This window comes from Pteropus medius, unplaced genomic scaffold (assembly GCF_902729225.1).
Source record: "Pteropus medius unplaced genomic scaffold, Ma_sr-lr_union100, whole genome shotgun sequence".
NCBI classification, from domain to species: Eukaryota; Metazoa; Chordata; class Mammalia; order Chiroptera; family Pteropodidae; genus Pteropus; species Pteropus medius.
In genome coordinates, this window is record NW_024342474.1 from 10,613,152 (window position 1) to 10,628,729 (window position 15,578).

The window sequence follows — 15,578 nt, forward strand, 5'->3', positions numbered from 1 at the left end:
AGGGATTTTGGTCAGCTGTGTTTACTGAGGTATCTCTATCTGGCACATAGTGAATTGCTAGACAGAGGGTAGTGTGAGAAGAGACTTTATTCAGTAATCCAATTTTTCAAAACCAAGATTAAATTATAAAGTCCAAGAGAGCAATTTAGAAGAGTTGAAACTTAAGTTCTGTATTTATAAAGCCATTAATCTGTTTTACAAAGAACTGTCACAGTGAGAATTATAATGCCTGTTTATCAATTTTACCCAATAATCAGGTAGCCAAACTAAAAATCCAAACCAGAAGTTAAAAAAAAAAAAAAATCAAGAAAGTCTTTCTTAACTGTTGTAAAGCTTTTAAGGAGAGAAAGGCTATCAAATCTGTTGTAAAAAATTAGGTTGAAAGGTTCTTGGTCAAATTCTACTTTCTACATTATAAAAATATGTAAACTAAACAAGCTTGATTAAGCATATTTCAATTTAAATGCTATACTCTGTAGGTTCTAAAGTCATAAGATTGTCTGACAAAAGTGAGTGTGTGTTTCCCTAGTTATTTGTCTAGTGATTATTAACGATCAGGCCAATGAAGCAGTTATTTGGTATAATACTAGGGTTTTTCACAAAAGCATACTTTTTTTATTAATGAAGCCAAAAGAATGTTCCACTGAAACTATAATTCAAGCGATGCTATTAACTTATAGAAAATAAGACTTAAGACTGCTTATTAAAATTTCATCTTTTTATCAGAACTAAGAAAAGTAATTTTTTTCTCCTTAGAAAGTCTGAATTTATATCTATTGTTTAGACAAACAATAAAAATTATGCCTTATTTTGTATTGATCTCTGAATTTTTAACATAGCTCTACATTTTAATTTGGACTATGAGAAAATAAGCTAATGACAACTCTACAATTACAATGTCAAAAAATTTTTCAAATAAAACTTTAATAAGAATAGGTAGTCTTAAGAGCTCTTGCAGAAGACAAGATTAGAAGTTGTGTTAGTTGCAACAGACTTCTAGGATTTTCATTATATATCTTCCACTTATATAGAGGGACAGCTTCATGGGCATGCAACCTGTGTAAGAGCAGAGTTCTGTGCTAGGTTGTATTATCAGATTAGCTACTTGACACCTTTTTTAAAGTAGGGACTGCTTGATTTTCAGAAGATTATGTATAGAACGAGTTAATTTTCCTGGAGAATGTGTACAGGTAAAGAGAATGTAGGGTAAGGACAAATATGGCAACAAAAAATTCTGGGAAACTGGAAGTCAGCATGAATTGCTCTATCTCTCACTGCCTACAATTGTGAACTTTAAAGTTCACATGAAGCTTCAACTCTGCCCAAGGCCAATGAGTCAATATTGTCCTTTGTTGAGAAAAATTTAGGAGCATAATGTCCATAGCTCATATTACTCTGCATCAGATTAATCAACTAATCCTTCTCTAACTTTCTATAATATTTCTGGTCAAAGCAGTTGGGTCCCTAAGCCTTGATAACTTGTGCAGGACCCAATTTCTCTAAGATGAATCTGTCTCCCTGCATCCCCGATTTGCTCTGAAATTGGAATACTGCTGCAGTAAAGAAAGGATCAGACATGAGGACCTAAAGTGAGTAAGGGGTAGGTTTCAAATATTAACTTGTTTTCTTAAAAACATCTTAGACACAGCTGATTCTGACACATGATCTAGTTTAACTTTAATAGTTGGTAGAACCAGGGAACATGTTATCTTAGTTATTTGAAGATTAAGTCTACCAGACAACAGGATTTTCATGGCTGGTTTTAAAATACGACACTAATATTTTAATGGCCTGAGTGTTTCCACTGCTATATTTAACATTTGCACAGATTAGAGGGGGAAAAAATTAGAACACCATCCTTTTATTTGCTTATACTTTGAATCTTCAGACTGTTAAAAAGGCAAAAACATTTTGATGTCAATATAAAAGGAAAACATTTAGGGGCTAAACTTTTACCTACTACACTTCATGACCAACTTTTTATATATAAAAGCTGGTATATATAAAAAGGTGGTAACTGCCAGTTTAGCTACACAATTTTTCAGGTAATAGAATCCCAATTGCCATAAAGAAAGGAGGAATGGTGAAAGCGTCTTTTTCTTCCCAAGCTCAGGGAAGCTCATGACATAAACACTTTTAAATTCAGAGACTCCAATTGGAATATAGTATAACTTTGTATACTATAGTATGATTTGATTTGATTCAATTCAATTCGATTCAATTCAATTCAACTCAGCTCAGCTCAATTCAATTCAATTCAATTCTGACACTATCTGCCTGGAGACAGCAGCAGATCCAATAGGTTAAGGATTCAGTCCCATAAGACTGCCCCCACTTCAGACACCAATTACAAGTCTAGTTGTTTATTACCTATGCTTCTGACCAACTGGTTATAAATCAGAGGTTTCCACAAACCCTTCTTCAGGTTTAATTTGCTAGATTGGCTTACAGAATTCAGGCAAACGGTTTACTTAATAGATTATCAGTTTGTTATAAAAGGATGTACAACTCAATGTGACAACATGGATGGACCTGAAAAGCATTATGCTAAGTGAAGGAAGTCAAATAGAAAAAGACAAATACCATATGATCTCACTTATATGTAGCATCTAAAGAATAAAGTAAATGAACACACAAAATGGAAACAGATTCATAGATATAGAGAACAAACCGATGGTTGCCAAATGGGAGAGGGGTTAGGGGGCTGGGTGAAAAGGTGAAGGGATTAAGAAGTACAAATTGTTAATTAAATAATCACTGGAGATGTGAAGTACAGCATAGGGAATATAGTCAATAATATTGTAATAACTGTGTATAGTGCCAGGTGCGTGCTGGATTAATCGGGGGAATCACTTCATAAATTGTATATGTGTTTAGCCACTATGCAATGCATCTGAAGCTAATATAAAATAGCATTGAATGTCAACTGTAGTTGAAGAATTTAAAAAAGGGGGGAAGGTGAAGGGGAATAAGAGGTTCACATTTTCAGTTATAAGTCACGAGTTATAAGTCACGGGAATGAAATGTGCAGCATAAGGAATATAGTCAATAACAATAATGTTGCATAGTGTCAGACGGTTACTAGACTCATGGTGATAATTTCAAGTATATTGAATGTTGAACAACTATGGTGTACACCTGAAACTGCTATAATATTATGTTAACTATATTACAATAAAAATTTTTAAGAGAAAAAATATAAAACGAAGTTCTACGGAAGTAAATTCCAGGGTGATCTGATCATAAATTCCTAACTGGGCAGGCTATGGTGGGTAGTTATGCCCCAGGCATATAACTTTTTTAGTAAAAGGTTTCTCTTTGCCTTAAAAAGCCCTGTCCATTGTTTCTATGCATCTAGGTTAACATTACCTTTGAAATAAGCTTAACTACCATCAAGAGAGCACATAATCTTAACTACCTTGTAATCCAGTCACCACCTTGTTTTCCTCTACCTTCACATAATCATCCTCACATTCCCTGCTTAATTTCAAATGCATAAAAGAGAGTGAAAAACTTTCATTCTCCTGAGCATTTGAGATTTTGCTTTCTGACAATTGTCATTAGTTTTGGCTCAAATAAACTCTTAAGAAAATTCTCTACAGGTTTGGATATTTCTTGCATCAACATCAGCAACAGTCAGAAGGAAAGGATACTTTGGGCACGCAAGGTATGGGGGAAAGGGCACAGAGTTTCCATGCCCTCTACAGGTGCAACAGTACCTCCCAGCACCTCCATATGTTCACCAACCAGAAAGCTCCCAGAATCCCATCCTTTTGAGGTTTTATGGAGGCTTCTTTATAGTAGGCATGATTAATTAAATCATTGGTCAGTGCCTATTCCTGGGGGTTAGGGGGTGGGGCCGAAAGTTCTAATCCTCCTGTGATGCAATTGTTTTCTCTGACAACCAGCCCCCATCCTTAGGGGCTTTCCAAAAGTCACTTAACATAAACTCAGGTGTAGTTGACAGGGACTTATCACTTAGGGCTGCAGTCCCCAACCTTTTTGGCACCAGGGACCTGTGCTCCTATGAGAATCTAATGCTTGATGATCTAAGGTGGAGCTGAGGCAGTGATGCTAGTGCTGGGGAGCCACTGCAAATACAGATGAAGCTTTGCTCGCTGGCCCGCTGCTCACCTCTTGCTGTGTGGCCCTGTTCCTAACAGGCCACAGACTAGTACAGGTTTATAGTGCAGCAGCTGGGGACCCCTGACTTAGGGAATTCCAAGGGTTTTAGGAGCTCTGTGCCAGAAATGAGGATAAAAACCAAATATACATATTTTATTAAAAATCACGATATCACAATAGTATAGTATAACTGAGTTATACAAGTTGTACTTGTATCAATTGAGGATAAATGTTAGTGAAACGGTTACTTTCTGAAAAATCACTATGTTAACTGATAACTAGACCTTTGTCCTTGGAAAATGTATGGTCCATTTTTGGAAGCTAAAATAGACACAAGATAGCATATACTGTTAAATGAATGGTATAGAAAATAAGTTCAGAAGAGGGAAGAGAACACTATAGACTGAGCTGGAAAGAGAATTTTATTTAAAAAAGAGTTTAAAAATTTTACTTTCATGTTAGTAAAAGAAGTATACAAATGTTTACATTTATGAAACATTCGTGACCTTGTCAGTAAAAGATACTGTACCTAAAGTTACAAAAAGTTGCCTGTTATTCAATACTGATTCAAAAGTACAAAGCAGAGATGAAGTGTAATTTTGTCTTTAAGAAATTAAAACAAAAAGCAATTTGAAAATAGAAAAAAAAAATTTAGTTACTATATCTCTATGGCTAGTTGTAATTGTCTAGTTACTTTTCTAAAAAGTCATGTCTTAGAAACATAAAAATTAGGAAATTTTACTTAATTCTCCAGAATAACAGATGTTGTATGTAAATCGACGAGGGCTGACTTAAAACAAATTTATAATAAAGTTAGCAATACCTGAAAAACAGATGAAGCAAAAATAAGACAAAAGAATCTAAATTATTCTAATTTTATTGAATGAACTCAAAAATCCATTTTTCTAACTGTTCTTATCAACAAATCATGCTTGTTTGTCCTACACTCAGTTTATAGCAGGAAGTAAGTGTTCCACTAGACTTTCTAATTTATCTTAAATTATTTTGGATTTTTAAGATAACTTTGAACAAGAAGGAAAAAATACAGTACACTTGCTGTGACCTACGCATGGTATATTTACAAATATATACATTTCTAATCATGTTATTTTTCAGTGTCTTTTAAAATGGCAATGCTTCATAATCTCGGATGATAAAAAATTTATCCATCTATAGTAGTGGCTATTGTAGGGGTTCAGAATGAGTAACCCCCAAGATGTGCCTCTGTGGTATGGAGATTATTTTGAGCTAAAGGCAACTTTAGCCACAGGCTCAGAATAAACTTTTGCCCCTCCTTAATCATCTAGAACTTGAATTAGGGGCCTTGCCTATAATAAGGAATTTTCAGAGATAACTTCTTTTGACCTATCTATGGGGCAGGACAAACTTCTATTTACTAAATATCTGCTGTTATGATCCTACAATGACTCTATCTTATCCCTAGCTCAGGATGTCTTATATGCCCATTTTCTGTTTCTATCTCTGAACCTCTCCTGCATGTGGGGTCTCTGACTCTCTTAATATGCATGTATTAAATTTGGTTATCTTCTCTTACTAATCTGTCTCATGTCTATTTGATTATTAGACTAGCCAGAAGAACCTTGAGGGTAGAGGAAAGCTTTTTTCCTCCCCTGCATTACCTTTTAAGAAAACAGATTCACACCTTCATGTAGTTATATGTAGTGATGGTATATCATATCCAATCTATTTTTTTTTTAATTCAAAGAATGAGCTTAGAAAAGAGATAACTTCCTTGACGGCAAAAGCATATATATGTGTGTGTCTTTGTGTATGTATGTGTGTCGTACAGTTATGTCAATGAGAGCTGTTCCCTCGGTTAGGAACTTAGCTAACTCCCTCATCTCTTCAGGCATTTGCTCTGGTGTAGTATCATTGAGACCCACCCTGACTAGCCAATTTACAAATGAAACCTATTCTTCTTTTTTATAATGTTTCTCTGGTCTACTTTTTTGTCCTATAGCACAAATCATCTAACACGGTATATAAATTATTATTTTTTGCCTGTCTGTTCCTGCTAGAATGTAATCACAACTTAGCCAGGGATCTTTATGTTTTATTCACTGGCATATGGCAAGAGCCTAGAATAAAGCCTGGAACATAGTAATCACTAAATATTTATTGAATATGAAATAAAATGAATGAGACCAGAAGTAACAAAAAATTAAAGTTTATATTAATATATAACTGTACATAGCAATATGCTTTTTGCAAAGACAAGTTAATTGTGTTTCTTGGATGGGGATGTTAATATTAAAAAATATTGTCTTTAACGGATAGTAAACTCATAGCTTGACACCTAAATCACATGTCTATCAAATGAACTTGATGCAACATCATTTCCCACAGATCTCTTGCTCAAATGTTACCTCCTTAGAGAAGTCTTCACTACCTTAACTGAAAGAGCACTCCATCTCCTTGTCATTCCAGCCCTTTTTTTTTGCTTCCTTTCTTCCATAATTCTTGCCACTGCATAATATTGAATATTTATTTGTTAATGTTTATTTCCTCCAGGAAAATAGGAATCTTACCTGCTTTCCTTACTGCTCTATCTCCATGAGATTGAATCAGTGCCTGGCACATAGTAAATATTTGTCAGCATGAATGCACTGGGAATTTGCATGCACTTCATGTGAGAATGATCCAATTGTCTCCAGATTTAAAGTTGCTAAGCAATCACTTGTACTGTATCATTCCCTCACAAACAGTAGTTCTTCATGCTTCAATTCATATCATATCGTGCTGGTTAAAGTTTTGCATAGATATATGCTAGATATTCCAACAAATATCAATGAACTTCAATATTGACCTGGAAGATTGAATCTTAAATCATATTAAATAAAAGTTTTAAATTTATTCCTTGCTCTTTTCTGGATGAAACTATATTTTGTTGAATTAGAAGTAAAGACACTGACATAAAATTCCATGAAATTGTTTGATCTAAAAACTTAAGCAAGGACAATGTAAAAGTAAAGAGGTAGTTTAGACTCTTTAGTCCTACTTTTCTGTTTAAAATCTGGACTAGGTGACAATGTCAGGATAGAATGACATAGCTGCCTTTGTAATGGTTGGCAAATGCAAAAAGGAGCAAGGCTTTAAAAAAATACCATTCTGTAAAGCAGGGGGTCCCCAACCCCAGGGGGTACTGGTCTGTGGCCTGTTAGGAACCAGACCACAGAGCAGGAGGTGAGCAGCAGGCCAGCTAGCAAAGCTTCATTAGTATTTGAAGACTCTCCCCAGCGACACTGCCTCGCCTCCACCTCAGATCATCAGACATTAGATTCTCATACTGGTCCCTGGAGCCAAAAAGGCTGTGGAGGACTGCTGTAAAGGGTGATGCTTACTTTGTTCTGGGCTTCAGAATCTTCACCAAAACTGTCAGTTATAGATACCTCTATAATAATTTGCAAGGATGTTTTAAATTTCAGAACTTACAAAGTTCCCAAAAGAAATTGATGAATTACAGAAATTACACTGAGACAAACTATATATAATTTCAGTATAAATGTTTTTAAATATTTGTCTTCTCACTAAAATGTGTCTAACTGTTGAGACTATAAACAAGAAATGTCTTCATTTTTTTCAATAACTCTCCCCAACAATACCAAGTAGAACTTCCCTTTATTCAGAGTGGTGGCTCCTTTAATGGTATCTTACATATATTCTGATTTTTAGCCACTTCATTAGAACAGTAACAATCTAAGATGAATCAGTCTATTCAACTTGAAAGCTTCAATTTCTAGCTCAGTTCAAAACTTTCTCCCCCTCTCTTCTCAACCACCCATCCCCAGTGCAGGTAAAACTAGTGACTTGGACGCAGCGGGGGAAAATCTGGTTCTCAGACACCTGCTTCTCTTCTGGCTTCTAGGGTTAGTGCCCTTGGTTTGTGACAGAGAGAAGGGAGAGAAAAAAGGGCAAATGCTTCCTTATTTGAAAGAGAAAAGGGCAAATGTTTCCTCACTTAACTGGGAGAGGATGTAGTCTTCATTGAAGGATACTGAAAACCTCTATGTGACAATGTCCAAATGCTGGATCTCCAGTGAGGCTTTGAGGGAGCCTCCGGGGGTTGACCATTATCTAGTTTCCTGATGGTGGTTATCTGGCTCCAGCTTACTCGATCTCTTTCATACCTCTTGTTGCAGTGGTTCCCTCTTGATGTTTGCTGTCAGTTCTCACATTGACAAAATGGCTTAAGCCCACTTACCTTCCATGGTATTCACACCACCCATGGGAAACTCCATTATTTTTGCCACACTAAATGATGGGCATGGTTGCCACTTCTCTCCTGTCCTGGTCTCTCTTGTTCTATCATTGTTCAAATTCTCTTTCCCTTACTGAGCTCCAGGAGATCAGCAAATCCTGTGGCCGAGTAAAAGTCCAACAGTGAAAAGAAATTTGTCTCCTCTTCTTTTATAAATCCAATCTTTAGAAGCAATTCTCTGAGCCTCCAGCCTTCACCCCAGTTACATATCAAGAACAGTTTGTCCACAAACACTTGTCCAATGGACCTTTTAATCTTTTTTTTTTTGACCAAGAGTGGATAAGAGTGGTGGTGGTGATAGGGCTGGGTGTGACACTACTCAGTTAATATTGTGCAGTTATTTAAAAGTTATTTTAACTTACAATGTGGAGCATTTGATGCATTTCATTTTCAACTTTGGGGGATAATCACCATTAGAGGGCAATGGTAAAACTCCCATTCAATGTTATAAATATGCCTACAAAAAATATTCAGCTATAACTACAGTGTTATATTAAATGTCAGCCAGTTCTTGCTTAAGGTATTGGTAAACCTAAGTCTTACGTGAATAAGTCTGTCTTATTTGGTCCTTTTCAAAACATCTGTGATGTCCAATTCACATCCCATGACAATTCCTTATAACAAAATTGATGATAAAGAATCCTCAATCTGTTTATAGTAACCCCAAATTCAGCCTTTCAAATATAGTATTTTCTTAAATGTAGTAGTTAAGATAGTTCACAGTTTTGTGAGGTATTAGCTGAAGTCTTCAATAAAAAAGAACTAGAGTATAATAAAAAGTTTCAATAAAAAAGAACTTAGGTGCACAAATATTAGCATATTAAAAATTCCAGCAATAATGAAACTTCTTATACTAGATTTAACTTAGCATTTCCTATGCTTAATTTACAATGGATTTTTTTTCCCCCCACAGAATACTTACCAGGATCTCATTGAACTAGTCTGAGGAACTCAGTCTGATCCTCCCTCCCTCCCTTTTTCCATAGGGAACCAGATTCATACAAGTTCTTCAAATGAAAGGAGTATAATGAATGTCTTTAGGTGGTTTATTCAAAATAGAGGCCTCTCCTCCCTCTGCTACTATAATAAGAGGGTTTTTGTTTGTTTTTAAATAAGATTACCTGGGTTTTAGCAGGGAAAAAACTAGCTTTTGGAATGAGGCTACCAGAAAAGGTCTTCCCTACTATTTAGAAGTCTTAAGTTTTCTTTCTGTGCTACGCCATCAAATTATCTCTTCAGTGGCAGCTGCTGAGTTTATAAGTGATCAATTGGCTGTTTGTATGGGTTTTATCATTCAACTGTTCTATGCTCACTTATGTGAATTTTGCTTATGAAGAATTATTTCCTAACTGTAGGCTGCTTCATTAAAAAGAAAAGTGGTTTGGGGACCACCTTCATCAGTCAAAAGTATAGCAGATGTAGCAACTTTATTACAAAACACAGTGTTTGCCTCTATTATAGGCAGGGCTTTAAAAACACCTTCATTGATTTTAAGTTCTATCTACTTCATATAGAGTTGGACACAACATAAAAAATGTAGTTATTTGAGAATTATTATAACTATCTTCTTGTAAACTGTCTTTCTTTAAAAAGTGATGGGCCTTTAAAAATCCTATTAGTAATTGTGGAAGGGCTGTCATCACAGAAACTAAAAAATATCAGCTAATATGTTTATTTAAAAAATCCCCACTATTTAAAAATCCTTACAGTAACAAAATAAAACAATCACTACTTGATGCTAAGAAATGTAATCATTTACAAATATGTTTCACTTTCATACCTTACCTGATTTATTTTTATTTCTCAACAGGAAATCTATAACCACTAGCTAGCGTATTTATGTTTCTGTTGTTTTTAAATGGCCGTTTACATAGTTTGTCATTTTCTTGCATTTTTACGTTAAATGCTTCTTTAATAATTATGGTTTTTTCCTTCCTTAAAATTCTTAGATTACATGTGGTATTTCAAATAATATCATTGTTATTATAGCAACAACTATTTTTTTAGTATTTGGTTCATTCCATATATTATGCTAAGCATTTATTTACACGGATCATCTCATAAAAATTTTAACAATCCTGAAAGGCATGGTAATATTTCTATGTATAATTTTCAAGTGACAAAACTGATCCTTGGAGAGGTTTGGCATCTTGCCCAATGGCACTCAACTTGTATGTGTTTTAGTTGGATAATATTCCAGGTCTGTGCTAATCTAAAACCCCAAGCCCTTAACCTCTGCTTCTCAAATCCCTGGTGATTCACTAACATAATCTTGAGTATGTATGATCTCTCATCAAAAATCTTTAGTTTTGAAAATTTCAAAAATAATTTAAATGTTAATATAACTGTACTTTGGATGAAAGGTCTTACCTTTATGTAAATAAATACTTTCACTTAATTTGAATGCCCATTTTTGTTTGTGTTTAAAACTGAGTTGGAGACAAGCTATAAACTTAAATCGCCCCAGGCTATAGTAAAGAATAGAAACAAATTAATGATGTATACATGCCAGGAAAAGACCAAATATTATAAATGCTTGCTTTTGGAACAAAGGTTTTTAAAAAATTATAAAAAAGAAAGGTGGGAAAAACTAAGTTGTCACATAGCAATATTGGTATGCTAAATTAAAACAAATCTGTGCTATATTAATTTCCCATGATGATTTAGGTTTGGCAAAACAAACTGTTACATTAAAATTGTTATTTAAAATATTTTCATTTCTATCTTTCCAGGTTAATAGTCAGAAAAGAGCTATAAGCATAGGTTTACACCAAGTTTCCTATTTGCACATATTAGGGTAACTTCATAATAAAAATAATTTATCACATTGGGTATACACAATAATTCTTACAAGTTATTCCTGTATTAATCAAAATTGACAAATAGTACTATATAATCTGTATGGCTGGTATATAGGAACTTGATAAATGTTAGCTGAATCAGAATTTTAATTACCTAAGTTTCCCATATTTACTTATTTGATTGACTCAGCCAAACTACCTCAGAGTTACTTTCTTCCTTATAATAAATGTGCTGAACTCAGAGAGGAGTTTCAGTGGTTCTTAGACTTTTTTTTCACTAGGGACCTCTTAAAGAATCTTATGAGCTCTATTGACCCTCTCTCCAGAAAAAGACATATAAAAATATTACATACAATGTAAAAAAATTATAAATTAAAAAAAGACTCCAAAACTAGAACTAATCTGTATATTTAAGATGACTTCTCAAAGTTTCCATTTCCTCATCTGTAAAATGCAAATACCATCTCTCATGTTATATAGATTGAGTAAAATTATGTAATTATGGTGCTTGCAATTAAGTAGATGCCAAATTAAGTGGTAGCTATAATTGTTATCAGTCCAATAATGACTTTGTTTTATCTCTAATTACTGTTAGTTGAGCTTTCTTGTGCTGATTGGTTTGTTGCAGCCACTTTCTAGATTCCAAAAATATTTTATTACTCCCACTGGTTATCTCATTTATTTGGCTTTTCCTTTTAGGAAAAGGAAAAATAGGTATATTTTTACAGATGATAGTGACCCATGAAAGCACTAGAGAGTAATAATATCTTTAATGTTTGGTTCAGAATATTAAGTGGCTTTAATATTGCTGTGATCAATTCCAAAGGTAATGAGTAATAAACAGAAATTCAATATAAGGACAAAGATACTTGAAGGGCGAATATGGCTCACAAGTTTAGATTGGAGATTTGCGACATGCCTGTGGCATACATGGAAGTGGGGGAAATTATACTACTATACCTACATCACATAGTTTTCTTTAGAACTAATGACAGTAAAACACAGTAAGTAGCACTTGAGATTTAATCACATTTGAATAATGAATGATAAATGGATACCAAAACAGCGTAGAACATCGTATTAAGATGAGGAAGCAGAAGTTCTATTATTCTCAAAATTTGTTATATTAAAAACATAAATGTATGTTTTTAATACATCTGGAAAACAATTCAAATAAGTTATAAAACATTTACAGAGTCGTGAAGAGTGCCATGAAAATAATGCAAAGCTCTGGAAACTCCCATTATAGAAATCCTTATAAAACAAGTTCCAAGGAACTGTACAAATTCATTTATTTTCATTGTCATTTTGGTATTTCTGAGCTTCAAATATCGCATGAAATGTATAGGTGACAGGTTGAAGATAAAAAATATTTTGGTTGTGTTTGATATAGTCTCACTGTAGTCATGATAATGAGATTTCACAGAACACTGAAGTTTAATAAAGATTCTCAAGCACTATAAAATGCTTTTATAAGTGAACAGTAACCTCAATCTGTACAGATCTTTAAAAAAGTGATCTTAATATGTACAATGAAACATGTCCCCCTCCCCAAACTGGCATTATTAGGCATCACAATTAACTTTCATTTTAGAATGGTGAATGCTTCATTTAAAGTACAGTATGTTCTGGTATTTCTTAAAAATTCTTTTAGATTTGATACTCTAATACTTCTATGCAATTTCTAAAAATATGTATAGAAGCTGAGCCTGTGATCTAATAACAATTTTTATTAGTTCTATTGACTGTCACAGACTAGGAAGCTGAGCTAAAGACTTTATTCTTTTTATATTTTAAAAAATTTCAGAGTTGAACACTGGCATATTTAACCTGTTGCTGACTTTTCTTAAGCCTTAGCAACTTAAGGCATCCTGGTATGTTATTAATTAGTGGAATATTTGTTACTCTTACTGCACAGACTTATTGGTGGTAATTGTTTTGTTTAAATGAAACTATCATGTGTCTTCATAGAAAATTTCTGATAGTTTTTGAGAATTAATTATTCATATTTAATCACATAATTGACACAAGGTTCCTCTTAGAAAGAAAATGTTTTTTAATTATTAACCGAGTTACTTTTGATTTCAAAAGCTGCTGTGATGTATACTGAATAACTGTAATTTTTTTTGTGCAAGACTTTTGATTGTTTGCAAGTACTGTAATGTGAGATAGTTAGAAACAATAATATATTAAGGTTTATAGTAACTCTTTCATGACTGAACTGTATCTCTTGCCAGCATCGAGTATTGTTGTAGATGTAGGGTTTATATGATCATTATTAGCTTATTTCTTGTAACTTGCAGCATGCTCTACACGTTCAGTCCTTATGGGGTTTATTTTACAAACTATGAACTCGAAGGTTTATTAGCAATCAGATGGAAAACTGAGTAAGTTTATAACATAATTTCATAGGAAAAAAAATCTGCTCAGCAACACATTTCATCCATGAACAATTTGCAATGTGGGCAGTTTCAAGGAATAAATAAAAATAAAATGTAAAAACAAAAGCAATGTAAAAATTTTAAGTAAACATAAAAACAGTTCCTGAGCACAAGAATTATTAAATAGGATGGAATCAGTTTGAAGTAGGAGGTTTTTAGACTGTTTCTCCCATGCCAAAGGTTTTCTTGGGATCTATGTGCTTCCTAATCTTTACTATCTCATTATCTTTGTAATCTTCATTTTCTTTTATACTGTATAAATTCCTCAGTTAAAAAAATATTAACATTCAACATTTGAATGGTTATTACTAAGACCATTACTATTTAAGCAGCACAGATAATTCTTTCATCAACCTATTGTATGTACATAAATTTTATTTTCATTCTTCTATTAATTAAGTATTTAATCCATGTTTCCCTTTTAAACAGGTTTTAGTTAATTTATCATTGCCAGCAAAAATGTATTGGCTGATTTTAAGTGTTTTAAATGGATTTACTATTATATATTCATTGAATCTGGTAACTTTTGGGGGAGTAATTTTAAGTGGAAGATACCTTATAATCATACGTAGCATTGGTGTTTTTATTAAGAAAACAGCTTAATGATATAAACATTCAACAAAGTTGAGAAAGCAGAGTAAAATGTATTTTGTTGAGTCTTTTGCATAATGCGTCAAAAAATAACATTGTATGAAACTAATATGAATGGGTAAAAACATTAATTTTGAGATGACTCAATTTAAAATAATTATCTTGGAAAGATGAGAGGGGTAAAAGGTGATAAAAGTAGGTATGAAAAAACATGCACTACAATAAATCCTATTTATTTTCTTCTTCATTTTTGGTGCTAAACCTTGGAATGGATTAGCAGTGACTTATCAAAAGCCATCCAAAACTTCCACCTGACATTTAAAATACTCCAAAATCCTGCCACCTTATTCTACATAAATTCCACTAGCCCTCTCTACTTATCTTAGGTTGGTTCTAGTCGCCAGTTGGCTGAACCTTTAAAATGTAATTAAGGTTAAATGAGGTCATACAGGTAATGCCCTAACCCAATGAGACTGGTATTCTTATAAAAAGGGGTAATTTGGAGACTCATATATATAGAGAACATCATGTGAAATGAAATGGCCATCTACAAGCCAAGGACAGAGGCTCTTAGAAGAAACCAACCCTGTCTCGGTCTTTTAGCTTCCAGAACTGTGAGGAAATATAAGCCACCCAGTCTGTAGTACTTTGTTACGACTTTGCTCATGTTATTTCCCTCACTGAAAATGTCCCCTCCTTTCATCCACATCTGTCCAAACTATGTTATTTAACATGGAACCTAAACAGCCCCTTGAAGTTATCCCTGACACACTACACCTCTTTCACTTCCCTTTTCTGATCTAGCAGAGAATATATAGTCTGTACCACAGATTTTCACAATTCCTTACAGATAAAGTAGATGGAAAGAGTTCATTAGTTAATATGGCCAAAATGCTTAAAATAGTGCCTGGCATATAGAGTCTTAAGTGTTTGCTGTATCTGTTGCCGCTATTATTATTTCCTAATTATATTTTTCTCTGAATACTTTTCTCCAGATCATATCGAGACTGCCTCTTTTTAGTATAATGCTGGGCATGTAAGTGCTAAAACACTTGATGTATAAAACACTTAGGGAAAAAAAAATGAGACATAGTTTTTGCCCTTAAGATAGATGCTCATTGTGCAGCAGGGCAAAATCCAATTCTAAAGGAAGATTAAGTGAAGAAAAAAGTGGGTTCAGAAAAACTTCACAAGAGTCCTGAAGGAAGATGTATTAGTTATCTATTGCTGCATAACAAATTAGCCCAAACTCTAGCAGTTTAAAAATGAATATTTATTATTTCAGATTTAAGAGGGGCTTAGCTATGTAGTTCTGGCTCAGAGTCTCTTATAGGGTTACAG

At 33.7% G+C, this 15,578-nt stretch overlaps 1 protein-coding gene across 10 annotated transcripts in view; it reads right to left on the reverse strand.

Moving 5' to 3' along the window:
* Window positions 1-15,578, reverse strand: part of LOC120605063 (uncharacterized) — a 144,714-nt gene that overhangs the window by 122,974 nt on the left and 6,162 nt on the right. For 3 of the 10 annotated variants that reach the window (XM_039866011.1, XM_039866012.1, XM_039866010.1), the window contains one exon: window positions 10,602-10,606. The exons of the other annotated variants lie outside the window; for them this stretch is intronic. In XM_039866011.1, coding sequence (XP_039721945.1) covers window positions 10,602-10,606 — 5 coding nt within the window. The remainder of the gene's footprint in view (window positions 1-10,601; window positions 10,607-15,578) is intronic. 10 annotated transcript variants of the gene reach the window in all.